At 44.3% G+C, this 14,603-nt stretch overlaps 1 protein-coding gene across 1 annotated transcript in view; it reads left to right on the forward strand.

The window, feature by feature from the left end:
- CSMD2 (CUB and Sushi multiple domains 2) overlaps window positions 1-14,603 on the forward strand; it is a 571,413-nt gene that overhangs the window by 464,937 nt on the left and 91,873 nt on the right. The window contains exons 34-40 of the mRNA XM_025041387.1: window positions 896-1,090; window positions 2,049-2,165; window positions 4,468-4,581; window positions 10,706-10,801; window positions 12,025-12,228; window positions 12,601-12,725; window positions 13,612-13,708. Of these exons, the coding sequence (XP_024897155.1) occupies window positions 896-1,090; window positions 2,049-2,165; window positions 4,468-4,581; window positions 10,706-10,801; window positions 12,025-12,228; window positions 12,601-12,725; window positions 13,612-13,708 (948 nt within the window). The remainder of the gene's footprint in view (window positions 1-895; window positions 1,091-2,048; window positions 2,166-4,467; window positions 4,582-10,705; window positions 10,802-12,024; window positions 12,229-12,600; window positions 12,726-13,611; window positions 13,709-14,603) is intronic.

The raw sequence follows: 14,603 nt of genomic DNA on the forward strand, positions 1-14,603 counted from the left end.
TTTGGGTCCCTGACTAGTCTCCGCAGTTGATCCGGCATCAAGTTCACTGTTGTCCAGTGCAGACGGACAGAGTGATGTCTGTTAGGTACATCCCTGGTACACCTGATTGGGAAGACATATAAACATGATAGCCAAATGGAAAAATGCTGCTGTTTTAATTAACTAACCAGCACCCAATACACGAATGCAAAGCCTTGGAAAACTGTATTGGAGACCTGGACTTATCACAGAGGTTGACGTGGGGTTTCCTACTCCTCCTAAATATAAGTATTGGTACCCAGGCACTCAAAAGTGCCTGCAAGGTATGGGTATGACAGCCCCCAAAGCCGATGCCAGTTCCACCTATCTAGCCAGCAGCACTGTCGTAGGCAAAAGAAAGAGAAGGAAAGAGAATAGCCTCCAAAAGCCAGCCCTGCTTCCAGCATGGAGACCGGAAGCTGAGGACGCCTGCCACGCTGAGTGTGGGCGATCGAAGATGAGCAAAGGTGGACTATGCCTCAGCACTGACCTGCACCAGAGTGACCATGTCTGCAACTAAGACGTGATCCGAGACCATCGGCTCCCTCCAGTCAGAGCAGCCCGTCCTCCCCTGGGAGAGCGAGTCGATGGGTGAGAAAGGGCCTTCAAGGTTTAGCTGCAGCTCACTCCTTTGTAGGTCAGGGTGAGAATGTGGAGAGTGGAGGGGAAACTTCACTCTCCAAGGAGATTTTCATCCCTAGAGTTCTATCCAAATTTAGAGATGTTTGCAGACCTGAGGGGACTAGGACCAGCAATTCCAAATCCCCTTTGTAGCTAGTCAGGTTCTCCTAATGGGTGCTACACTAATGGAAATTAAGCCACTAATGAGTCCTCTGTGTGTCTGTGCATGTATGTGTTTGTTTTTCTTTTGTTCCAGAAAACCCACGAGAGTCATGTTTCGATCCTGGTTCGATCAAAAATGGCACACGAGTGGGATCTGACCTGAAGCTGGGCTCCTCCATCACCTACTACTGCCATGGGGGCTATGAAATTGAGGGCTTCTCGACCCTGAGCTGCATCCTGGGGCCCGATGGGAAGCCTGTGTGGAACAATCCCCGGCCAGCGTGCACAGGTGGTGGAGCTGGGGGCTGGGGGGAGAGTCAGAGGGAGTAGGGTATGCCAGAGGCAGAAGGGGCTGTGGGCTCGAGGGAGGCGATGGTAGGACACGATTCTCAGAGGTGCGCTCCTGTGTTCACTGTGAATGAGAACGGCTGATAACTCAGCAGGTGTACCAGTCCCTGTCGATGTATCATCTCTCATCACATATGTCTTCAACAATGGCCCGCAGACATGCCAGCAGCTCATACCAGGGAGAAGGGAGTTAAAGATGACCTGGCTTGTTCCTGGGCCTAAGGAAGATCGCTGATAGGTCAGATGTGTAAAACTAAGGCTAGCGGGTGGGCTGAATACAGGGGGTCTGGGTTAGCCATCCAGTCCTGACAAGCAGATTCAAGAGCATGGTGGCCACCTAAGTTGGAAAACAAGGAGGCGCCTTTGCCCAGGTGAAAGAATCTGGCTCTGAAGTCCACCCATTGTGGAACTGGGCACCATGGATGGGAACAGAAGGTGGCTGGGTCACATGGGCTGGCCTCTGCCAGTGGGGCTAATCTGGAGAAGCTTCAGCTCTCTACTGATGCAGACAGTAACTACCCAGATGCAGACATCAGCCATGGGGGCAGCAGATCAGTTCTGGTTCTATTTGTAAGCAGAAGAGGTTCCTAAAATGCTCCTCAAGGCTATGCCTACAAGGACCACGCCAGCGTTAATAGTTAGAAAGCTAGGGCCGACATGTGCCCAAGAGGGTCCTCGATAGCATCAGGGTGGGTTTCAGGCCATGTGCCATGTCACGGATGGATGTTGTTCGGCAGAGCAGGGCAGTGTCCTCAGAATTCCCCTCCTTCAGATTAGTGTCTGTGCGCCTCACGGCAGGTCCCTACCAGGTCCCTACCTGGGATTGAGCAGAACAGAGAATGAAGAGGCAATGAGAGGCCCACAGGGTCACCTGGCCCTCCATCTGATTTCTCTTTCAGCCCCCTGTGGGGGACAGTATGTGGGTTCAGACGGAGTGGTCTTGTCCCCGAACTACCCCCAGAACTACAGCAGTGGACAGATCTGTCTGTATTTTGTCACCGTGCCCAAGGATTATGGTATGAAGTTTTTTGTATGTTTATTTATATGTTTTCTGACTCCTTCCAACTCCTCAGGCCCTTCTCAATGGTATCTTTTCAATTGCACTCCCAATTTTATCCACTCCCATTGTGGGACTGGGCAGAACAGTCTCCCATATAGGACAACTGAGTGCAGATGCCATGAAGTGGGCTGTAGAATACACTCCTGACACATGAAAGAGGAAGGGCACAGTTAGCTGGGACCAAGGGGATGGGATTAATGAGGAGCTAGCCGGGACTGAGGGAAGGCAGGGGACACCGGGCTACCCAGCATAGCCCAAGACTGAGTAGAGGTGCTACAGAGCCAGGCTGATTGGGACCCCAGGGGTGGCTGGCCAATGGAAAGGAAGAAGTGAGGAGCTGGATGGAACTAGGTGAGGGAGCTGGGAGCCACATCATTTGCTATTTCATCTGAGACCAAGAGCCTGAAGGATGAGCAAGAAAAAAATAAGGAGCAGGCCCGTGCCCCGAGAAGACAGAGAAACCGCCAGATGCCAAGAATCCAAGGTAGAAGGAAGCCAGGCTTGTCACCTGGTTGGCAGTGGGGACAGTCAAGAGTCCCGCCAGCTCTGGAAGATTCAGGATGTTCCTGAGGATTCAGGAAGGCCATTTGTACCTGGGCAATCAGGTCACCAGCCTGGCTGCTTTTTCCCTGGATCTCCTCTTTATAGGATTAAGAACTATTTCCAAACACTCTTCGTGTTGGATAGGGCAAAAGGCATAGATGTATCCTGACCATTTAGGAGAAGGATGGGGCAGCCCTCAAAGAGCTGGCTGCTTATTCCCAGGAGATAGGATGGAGTGAGCACAGAGCAAGGCGGGATGTCATTCACCAAATATTTATTAAACATTTTTCATGGACTACGCACTCTCCTGGGTACTGAGGTTGCCAAGATGAGAGAGACCTCTTCCCTGCCCTCTGTAAACTCCCAGTCTTATCTTCACCCATAGCTCCAGCCATCATGCCTCTCCTGCCCCAGCCCCTCCCTGCAAACATGTGCATGTGCACACACTCCATAACATATTTAAGTGGCAGGAGCTTTTGACCTGTGGGATCACAAGTCCTGAAAGGTTGTCCAATCCAATCAGCCACCCAGAGCAGAAGCCTTGATAAGTGGGCTTGCAGTTTGTGCTCAAATTCCTCCAGTAATAAAAAGCTCACACCTTTGCAAGCAGCGAATGCAGTGAACGCCAAGGCTAGTCAGTTTCACTGAGCTCAAATCTGCATATGGAAATCTAGTTGTAGGAAGGGTGATGGCCTATCCTAAGCATCTTCCATTTGCCAATGATACTGAGCCCAGAGCATAGAGGCAGATTGTTCCTCTGAGTCTGGAATGTTTGTCCCCCGGCCTAGGTCTCAACTCTAATATCCTCTTCTCATAGATTTTTCTTTGATTCTCTATCTAGAGTGTCTGCCTCGTCCTATAGCTTTTACCTATTACACTTAAAACTTAACATTATCTGAAATTATCTTGTTCATCTATTTGCTTAAGTGTTTTGTTTTTCTGTTTTGATTGTGTCTTCTCATAGAATGTACACTCCGTGAAAGCAGGAACTTTGCCTGTCCTGCTCACCTCTGCAGGGGAGAGCACCACCTCCCCTGCCACCACCCCAAACTCAGTACCCATTTTCAGGGCACCAAAATGTACCCTTCCTCCTGCTCCTCTGTCTATAACTTGAGATCTAAGAATCACTTACTCCATTCACTGCTGTACTCATCATTACAAATGCTCTTTTCTCAGCAGTCAGCTGCATGGCCTAAATCCATCCCTGCCCCAACACGTAACACACACACATGCTCAATTTCCTACCTGCCTCAAGACTTAAGCCAGATAGTAGGTCAACCCTGGTTCTTGCCCTCAGACACCCCTGGCCAATTGGCTGGATCTTTGAGGGAAACATAAGGAAGAACACAAGGTCCTGAGATCACATGGAAAATGGTAGCTATTACCCAAAGCCCTTCCATGTCCTTAGTGGCTACTGCAGCTGCAGCTGCTATCTGGGAAAGGAATAAAATCAACTCGGTGCTATTGCCACCAGCCTGACGATTGGGTACAGTCCTTGATGTCATCTTGACCCATGTGAAAGAATGCCAGCCCGTCTCCCTGCATCCCTGTGCCTGGCATCTGGCCAGTAAAGGCTCAGCAAGCAGTTAGCCCCATGAACCAGCAACTTCTTCTGAGGTTTCACACTCCCTGGGGCCCCCGGACCGCCAGTCCTTGCCCCCAGCATGACTGCCGCTGTTCCACACTGAAATCTCCTCACCGTGTCTCCACTGCAGTTGTGTTTGGACAGTTCGCCTTCTTCCACACAGCCCTCAACGACGTCGTGGAGGTGCACGATGGTCACAGCCAGCACTCCCGTCTCCTCAGCTCCCTGTCCGGCACCCACACAGGTACCCAGGGCTCGGCCAGCACTGGGGATGGTCGGGGGCTGGGGTATCCCAGGCCAGCTAAAAGGAAAGAGGCCCTATAAGCATGGCTGCAGGTGGAACCCCACAGCTTTGTGTTTGTCATGTGCCGGTGCTGTCTCTGCCACAACAGTCAGCTCCTGATCGCCATACCTAGAAGAGGGCTTCAGAAACTGCTCTCGCCCCAAGCTGTGTCTACACCATCCCTAAGGGGTGTAGCATTCCCTGTTGTTTTATATTTAGCCCCAACATATTTTTCTAGTTATAAACATATTGTATTTTCTTTGTGGAACACTTAGAGGCAAGAAAAAACTAATTATAGAGAGAATTAAAATAAAAACCACCCAGAAAGAACTACTGAAAAGATGGGGCGTATTTCCTTTCCGTCTTTATATCTTACTTAGGCTTAATCTTTTACATATTTTATTGAACAAAGCAATATACATATTTTTACTGAAATATTCATTGTAAGCGTTTCTATGTCATTATTTTATTCTATAATAGGATTTTTAAATGCTGCATGATAGTCTATCATATAGTTATTTAAAATTTATGTAATGAATTCCCTATTATTGAACATTTAGATTTTTCTAATTTTTCATTCTTATGAATAGTAATTCAGGGTATTATACATGTCATTATACACGTCTCTATTACCTTAGAATATCTGGAAGGAGAATTGCCAGTTAAAGGATGAGATCCTTAATTCTTTTTATATAGATTGTCTAATATGCCTCTAGAAAGTTCTTGCCATTTTATTCACCAACAATGCATAAGAAAGAATGTTTTATCCTCGCAAAAATTAGATAATTAAAAAAACAAAAGCGTTATCAGTGTGAAAACTGAAAATGGTATCTCATATTTTAATTTGCCCTTCTTTATTACTAGTCAGGTTAAACTTTTTCTAATGTAATTATTGGCCCATGCATTTTTTTATTTGTGAATCTACTTGTGAATTAGTGTTGGTTTTTCTATTAGCATTTATTTTCTTATTTATTTAGTAGAGCTTTATATTATAAGCTATATATATTATATGCTATAAAAATCTCTTCTCTGTATTATAAGCTATAAAAAGGCTTCCCCTGTAGTTTGTCATTTGCCACTTAATTTTCTTCAGGGTTTGTTTTAATGTCAAAAAATTTAAATTCCCCATGATATCAAATCTATCAAGGTTTTCTCTAATAGTTTTCTCCTTTACTTTTATGTTCATGAAATAAATATTCCTCTGTGTTTTCTTTTACTTCTTTTTAGTTTCAATGCTTTAATAACTTTGAAATTTATTTTGATTTATTATTTGATATAGGCAATACAACCATATCCTTTCAAATTTAATCAGCTGTCCTAACAGAATTTTCAAAATGTCAGATTTACATATTTTAAATTTTTATGAAATTAAGGGTATGTTTCTAGACTTTTTATTCATTTTCTCTAAGTGTCTGTTTATTCTTATATTAGTATCAAAAAACTTTAATTATTGTAACATAATAATGTTTAATATTATAATAATTTTAAACATGCAGTAAGGTAGGTCCTCATAGACATTGTTTGTTTTGAAATTTTTGTGGGCTTTTCTTGCTTACTTTTGCCTCCAAATAAATTTTACAAATATGTTGCCAAGTTAAAAAAAATTGCATTGGAATTTTCATTGAAATCTATTAAACCGATAAGTTAACTAGGGAAGAAGTCACATCTTTATAATAACTCTTCTCCCCATTCAGGAACATGGTGTGTCTCTCCATTTATTTATCATTTATGACCTTTGAGAAGGTGCTATAATTTTCATTTAAACAGTATGCATGCTTTGTTAACTTTATTCCTAGATATTTCATGGCAATTTTTGTTATTGTTTTTTTGCTGCTGTAAATGGGTCTCCCTGTGTTATATTTTCTAACTGGTCTTTGTCAGTATATTAGAAGACTGATATTTTTAGGATATTCTTTTTGTAAAGTCACTGAACCCTTTATCATAACGCCAACACTGCCAGCTGATTCTCCAGTGTCCTTTAGGCAAGAAACGATATCATCTGCAGATAAATTTGTCTCATTATTTTATCTCTTCCTTTTCAGTGGTTTTTCTGTTATTTTCTTCCACAGTTATTGGTTTGTTTGGGTATATTACTTTATGATCAATGCTGATGATTTATATTTTAGTAAAAATTCCATTTTGTAATTATTTTAGCAATGCAGCTTATATAATATACTACTATGATATTTAATCTCCTCTCTATTAGTGTTTAGATTCCTTGCCTTTAAAATGCTGAAGTTCTCCTTTTTTCTCAGCTGGACCAGAGGTTTCGAGTTGTTTTTTTGTTTGTTTTATTTTTATTGTTTCTACTTATCAGTTCTTCTTTTGGGTTTGTTATTATTTTCTAATTAATTAACCTCTGCCTTTATTTCATAATGTCTCTCCCCCTTTTTTTCTTCAGATTATTTTGTTCTTGATGTTCTATCACCTTGAGCTGAGAGCTTTGCCCATTATCTTTTCTGTGTAGCAAAGGGCATGTTTATGGTGACATATTCACCTCTAAGCATAATTTTGGCTTCAAGTCATAAATTTTGATATGTATTATTTTCATCATTATTACCCTCTAAATAATCCATGATCAAGTTTTACTCTTTTTCCCCAAGAGTTGTGTAAGAATGGTTCTTCGTTCCCCCTAGGAACCTAGATTTTGTTCCTGTTACATTTGCATTAATTTCTATCATTATCGCCATGTAGTTAGAGAATGTAGCCTGTACCATTCTACTTTGGGGATTCAATGAGGTCCTCTCTGTAGCCAAGGATTTATATTTTTTTAATGTATCTGAGAAGAATGTGGATTCTCTGTAGGGTCGAGAAGCCATGCAGAGAGAAAGGGCAAGCTCAGGCCCTACATTCCTCTCTGCCTGGATTCTAACCGAAGCCCTGCCACTTGTTTGCTGGGTGCCTGCGGGCACAACATTTGACTACTTGGAGCTTCAGTTTCCTCATCTATAAAATGCAGAGAGTAAAAGTTCTACCTCCTAGAGTTATTGTTCGGATTAAATGAGCTTTGTAATATCCATTAGATAGTCATACTCAATTTTATTATTCAAATGCATTATATCAGTGGTTCTTAGACAAAAGATTTTCCTACACCACCACCCCACATATACACACCCAACTGGGAGTGTAAATTGGGATCTCTTGGGGTGGGATGCTTTTTCAAAATTTCTTGATAGATGGATAGGTAGATATAGAGATAGATAGATGATAGATAGATGATGATGATAATGATGATGATGATGATGAAGAAGATAGATAGATAGATAGATAAGCAAATATAGATATAAATATAGAAGTATAAGTGTAGGTACAGATAGAAATAGACAGGTATACACTTAGGACCTATAGATGAAAATATAGATATAGATATAGGTGCAGATACAAATGTATAAGACCAATAGAAAATAAAAAGAAATAGAGATGGAGACAGACAGACAGACAGAGACAGAGAGACAGAGAGACAAACCTTTGGTTGCCTGATGTATCTTTCCTCATTTTCTCTGAGAGTCTTTTTCTTTTAAGAGGAAGTTTACTTACTTATTTTACAAGTGACAAATCTGCTCTGCTATCTGTCATCTTGTTTTGTTCTTTCTGGGTTTTTGTTTGTTTTGCTTTGATTTCACCTCCTTGCTTTTCTATTCATACCTGACCCATCTCTAATTTCCAAGGTTTTTTTATATACTTGGAATTTTATAATAATGTCATTAGTAATTATTTTTAAATTAGGACTTCTTCCCCCCAAGAACATGTTTTTACGTTTGCATTAAGTTTTGTTACCTATTCACAATAATTACTTGGATTTAACATATTTTGCAGGTCGTCTTTATCCCTGATAGCTTTTTGTTTCCCTTTCATTCATTTCTTTAATAAGGCTCATAACTGCAGTACTTCCTGTCACCTTGCATGTATGAGAATGCATCTCCTTTGACGTGTCGTATAAATGACAACTTGATTGTAAATCAAATTATGGGTCACAAACTTTTTCTTTCAAAACTGCAGTAGCTTTTCCACCCCATTCCAACAGCTAATATTACAGATGAGTTAGAGTTCAATCTGATTCCTTATCTTGTAGGTAACCTATGGTTTTCTTTCTAAATGCCTTTTATATTTTTCTTAATTTTTAAAATTGAAAAGCCCACTAGGATGTGTTGTAGTGGAAATCTTTTTTTATTAATTAGATCTGGCACTTTACAAACAATTTCAGTCTGAACCTCACATCTTTCTTAAGTTTAGAAAAGTTATATTCTTCCTTAAATTATTTTTTCTCCTTCAGTTTTTCTCCTCTCTCTCTCTAGAATTTTTGATATATGCATATTGGATTTTTTTAAAATCTATCTGCCATGTCACTTGTCATTTCTCTCATTATTTTAATCTCTTTATCTTTTTTCTGTGCATTCTGGAAGAATTTCCCAAATTTAATCTCCATGTTGCTGTTTTATTTCTGCAGAATCCAGCTGTTATGTACTGATATTTCTCATTTCTTTGACGCCTTCATTAATCTCAGATTTTTTCTTTGGCATGTCTTCCTCCTCTGATCTCACAGGTGCAATGCTAGATTTAATCTTGTGACAATCATGACAGACAATCTTTCGAGATTTTTCCCGCTCTTTGTGGTAGTTCATATAAAATTTTTCCTTTGATTTCTCAGAGTGGTTTTCTCCTTTAAAAATTTAGAATCTTCTTATGTCCAATAATTTTACTATGCACTTAGCCATGGACAGGGAAGTCTTCATATGTCCAGGACAGGAATTCAAAAAAGGATTCTGCAAGATATTATGGGGGTCTTGATCCATGTGTCAGGCTAGATGATGGGATGATGAAAAAAATGAGTTTTGTTCTGCTCACATCCATTGAATAGAGGAGGTAAAGATGGTGACGATAATGAGGAGAGGCTTTGTCTTCATGAGTTTCTTTTTACTTTAGCAGTCAAGAGTTAGCTGGGGCGATGACTCCTAGCTAGGCTCAGCCGTCTAGGTCACATGTAAATCTAAGTGTGTTGTGCAAATGGCTGTCCACTCCCCATGGCCAATAGCATCATATGAGCTTCCTGGAAGCACTGGTGGGCCTCGATATGACTCTCAAAGGCTCCTTGGCTGATTCCAACTCCCGCTGTCACTGCAGTAGAGATGTCGCCTGGCTTTCTGGAACCCCTACTTCCCTTCTGATGGTGGAGCTAGCAGCCATTCTCAGGTGTCCCTAAGACTTCAAAGGAGAATCATGCAGACTGGCCACACCACTGCATGCCACCTCATATTCCCTCAGCTTCCACTGGAAGGTGATGATGAGCAGGACTACACTTCACAGCTGCAGGTCCAGTTCGTGCTGCCTTTACTCTTGTCCATCTATACCACATCAAGCAGAAGATACATGTTCTGATATAAAGGCTATCGGGCTCCCCAAGCTTTCTGTGCCTATTGGGTTTTCACCAAATTGTGTGTTATGGGTTGAGTGACAATATGTCCTGCTTTGCCTGGGGCAGTCCCAGCTTTCCCTTGGTTCTCCCAGTGTAATTATTAATAGCGTGCCCTTTTACTCTCAAAAGTACCCTGGTACGAGCAATAAATTATACGATCGCTCTGGTTACTGATCATTTCACTGAGAATCTGGGAAAGGCCAGTTACTCTCAAAAGATCACAGCACACTCCTTCCCAGAAGTTAGTGCCATTTTTCTTCTATCAGACTGATGACTGTTTTCTTAGCAAACCACCAGTCAGGTTGGTAATGGCCGTTTTCTCCATCCCTGTGAGTCACCACATCTTTAGAAGCTTTGTCTTCTTGAGGCAGGTCATTTAATCATTCTGGACCTCTCTTTCTTGATCTATGAACTGGGGGTACTGAACTCTTGTCATGCCAACCTCCCATTACCCATGAATCAAAATAAGACCATGGATGTGAAAGCCTTCTGCAAACTTTAAACTGAAAAGTACAATAAAAACGTGAGGTTTCATTTTAGGAAAACCAGGGGTGTGGAAGGAATTGCTATGAAGGGTGTGGGTAGCCCTTCCTTCTTGGCCAGGATTTGATCTGCTGGGCCTGACTGCTGGACTCACTGTCTCCCTTTCTTCCTTGCCTCTCATCTCGGCAGGAGAATCGTTGCCCTTGGCCACCTCTAATCAAGTTCTCATTAAGTTCAGTGCCAAAGGCCAGGCGCCAGCCAAAGGCTTCCACTTTGTCTACCAAGGTATGTAGGACGTGGACTTGGGTGGGGTGAAAGCAGTCTCAGTTCTTCCGTGACTCAGTGACCGAAAGAACAGCAACCTTTGCCCCCTAGTCTAAGCCTTATTCTTAGGGTCTTTAGGGCAGTTATTAGTTTGTGGGGCAGTTCCTTGAAGTTAGTTGAATTTTATACATTCATTTACTCAACAGACAATTCTTGGGCCAAACTCCATGTTCGAATGAGGGGGGAAATCAGACATGGGAAGCTAATCTAACCCCCTCTACACACACACACACACACACACACATTGTCTGTTACATCCCCAGTGGCATTGGGGGTAGCCTAGACTCTCTCCCATGGAGCTTGCTTTGTCCATGAGGCTCAGCAAAAACATAGGCTTGGGAATGAGGAGAACATGGATTTGAATCCCAGCTCTGCCACTTTCTAACTGAGCACCAGTTACCCCAACTCTCATCACCCCAGTTTGCTCACCTATAAAATAAGTAATGATATTACTTCATCGATAGGATTAAAAGAGAGTTCGCAAAATAGGTAGCACCAAGCAGATCATCAATGTTCATTTCTTCCTTACTGGTCCTAAGAGGCAGAGTCTCGGAGCATCCTGTCTTTCGCCTGCAGGTCCCAACGTTTCCTTGCCCAGGAGAATGTCCATTTTGCTAGGACCCATTCTAAGTGTGGTCCTATTCATTCAACCACCCAGGATGAGTTGTGTTTCCCTGTACAGGGTAATCCTGCCACAGAGGACGCCATGTCTGAGACCTGGATTAAAGGGTCCTATTTAATGTTGTAGGTAGAGGGAGAGGAGGTTTAGGTGATGGAGAGCAGTGCCCTGGGCAGGGTCTTAAGGCACGTGGGAGAAGAGGCCAAAAGCAGGGTGAAGGCACTGAAGTGGAAGAGGAAGGACCATTCTCCCTGTTAAGGGACGTGGGACCCTGACGGGTGAGGGGCATTATTAGGAAGGCAAAGAACACAGCTGGGCCTGAATTCTGAGCCCAGGGGCTCACGCTGCCACCCAGGGTTTCCGGAGGCTGCAATATTGTGTGTCCAGCTCTATTTCAGTACAACAGGCACTACCTAGAAAGACCCCTACCTTTGCCTTAAAGGAAAGTGCCCAGAACCTCTCAGGGTCCCATCCAGACCATCTCAGTTCCATTCTGTGTGTGTCCATCCCTGGGCCAGTTTCTAGAGGGGAGAGGCCTGCCCCTTAGCACCCTTGTCCCCTGCAGCGGTGCCTCGAACCAGCGCCACGCAGTGCAGCTCCGTGCCGGAACCGCGCTATGGCAAGAGGCTGGGCAGTGACTTCTCTGTGGGAGCCATCGTCCGCTTCGAATGCAACTCCGGCTATGCCCTGCAGGGGTCCCCAGAAATCGAGTGCCTCCCTGTTCCCGGGGCCTTGGCCCAGTGGAATGTCTCAGCACCAACATGTGTGGGTGAGTACCTGCACAACCAGCACTTGGGAAGGGGGTGGCCAGCAAACAGTCCTTTCTCCCTGGGGGAGGCTACAAGATCCGGCAGCTGCGGGTTGGATGTGAAGACAGCCAGGAGGAGGAGCTGGGGTTGCTGGGCATTGGGAGGCGAGGTCCATGTGTGAGAGAGGAGTATGGGTCCAGGTCCCCAAGGAGGGGGCAGGGAGAGAAGTCGTGGGAGAAGGTGGGACTGAGGCCGTACTGGAGAAACCAGCAGGGGGAGGAGTCACAAGCAGGCTAGTGAGCCCTGAGAAGTCTGTTTGGGAAGGTTCCCTTGGAGGGGGGACCCACGAAGACAGGCGGAAAGAGCCTCTAACCGGAGCTACCTCCTCCCAGTGCCGTGCGGGGGCAACCTCACGGAGCGCAGGGGCACCATCTTGTCCCCTGGCTTCCCTGAGCCCTACCTCAACAGCCTCAACTGCGTGTGGAAGATCATGGTCCCTGAAGGTGCTGGCATCCAGGTAGGCCCAAGGGTCACCTGGGTCGGGCAGGTGGCTGGGAGGAGATGTAGCCCTATCCCTGCCCTTCGGGCCAGGTGTGGAGGAGAGCCCCACAGACAAGAAAACACAACAGCCTGTGGCCCTGAGCTTCAGGGGACACCGGGAGAGAGGTAACTCAGGGAGGAGGAGGGGTGCGCCCTGCTCAGGCCATCGGGGAAGGCCATAAGGAGGAAGTGGGCCTAGAGCTGGAATACAAAGACTGGGGAGGATTCATAGGAGATGTTTCTCAAATGGCTCATAGGGTTTTTTTCTTAAGACTGTAGGGGACAAAAGAGGGGACATTGCAGGTAAGGGGAAGGAGCAAACTGACAAGCACAGATGAAGCATGGAGAAAGCACACAGCTAGGGTGTCATACCTGCAACCTGAATCATAGGGACAGAATTAGGGCCATAGCAGATGCCCAGTGCTCAGAGCCAAGTGTAGGAGGCCCCAGAACTGGTGTGGTGGCATGGAAGAGGCCAACAGAGGGGCAGCAAGCAGCGACTTGAGGTGAACGGGTCCAGCCTGCAGTGGGTTACTGCGGACTGTCTGATGCAGTCCAGACAGGAAAATGGGGAAATCCGAGAAATATTTGAGAGACACACAGAAAGCCGATCAGGCTGAAGTATTCCCACTTCCTGGAATTTCCTTTCCCCGTTCACAGCCTTATAATCATTCATTATTTCACTTCCGTCTCCCCCATGGACAGAGTTCCTCAGGGGTAGAGATTGCATCTCACTCTTATTGGAAGGATCTAACACAGCGTCAGGCCTAGAGTAGTTGCTCAATAATTGAATTAATTACATGAAAGAGGGAGGGAGGGGCGCAGGCTGTCGAACCAACAACTCATTCCCTCTGCTTTCCCAGATTCAAGTCATCAGTTTCGTCACAGAGCAGAACTGGGACTCCCTGGAAGTGTTTGACGGCGCAGACAACACTGTGACCATGCTGGGAAGTTTCTCAGGTGAGGTGGAGCTTCCAAGGGCCTCGACTTGGAGGGCGGTAGGTGACTTTATCATTAGGAGGAGCAACATTAGTATGGAGATATAATTCACATACCTATAAAATTCACCATTTTAAGGCATAAAATCCAGTGGGTTTTAGTATATTCACAAAGTTCTACAACCATCACTGCTGTCTAATCCCAGAACATTTTCATCACCCCAAAAAGAAGCCAGGTACCCATCTGCACCCATTCCCCATCGCCCCCCACCCCGTCTCCTGGCAACCACTAACCTACTTTCCTTCTCTGTGGATTCGCTTGTTCCGGACATTTCATAGAAATGGAATCCTACAATCTGTGCCCTTTTGTGTCTGTCTTCTTTCACTCGACAGATTGTTTTCAAGTGTCATTAATTGTAACGTATATTAGTACTTTATCGGATAGATAGACCCCATTTGTTTATTCACTCATTAGTTGGTGAACATTTGGATGTTTCCACTTTTTGTCTAATTATAAATAATGCCGCTATGAATATTCACATGCAAGTTTCTATGGGGACATGTGTTTTCACTTCTCTTGGGTATATACCTAGGAGTGGAATTCCTGGGCATATGGTAACTCTATATTTACCTTTTCTGAGGAACTGACAAACTTTTTTCCAAAATAACTATACCATTTTCCCTTCTGGTGGTGGATTTCTGACTGAGTGTGGTGTATGTTTTTGCCTAATGACCAGGTCAATTATTTGGATCTTCCAGGCCCCAGAACCCATTTTGCCAAGATATAAAAAGGAGTCACATGCCCCATATAAAAAGTCTACATTGCCTAGATTGCCCAGATAACGACACACATCAGAGTTATATTGAGGATGGCCAAAAGGGGACCAAACTCGTAGGCCACCTGAGGAACCCTACTC

The sequence above is a fragment of the Pteropus alecto genome, unplaced genomic scaffold (genome assembly GCF_000325575.1).
Source record: "Pteropus alecto unplaced genomic scaffold, ASM32557v1 scaffold39, whole genome shotgun sequence".
Classification (NCBI taxonomy): domain Eukaryota; kingdom Metazoa; phylum Chordata; class Mammalia; order Chiroptera; family Pteropodidae; genus Pteropus; species Pteropus alecto.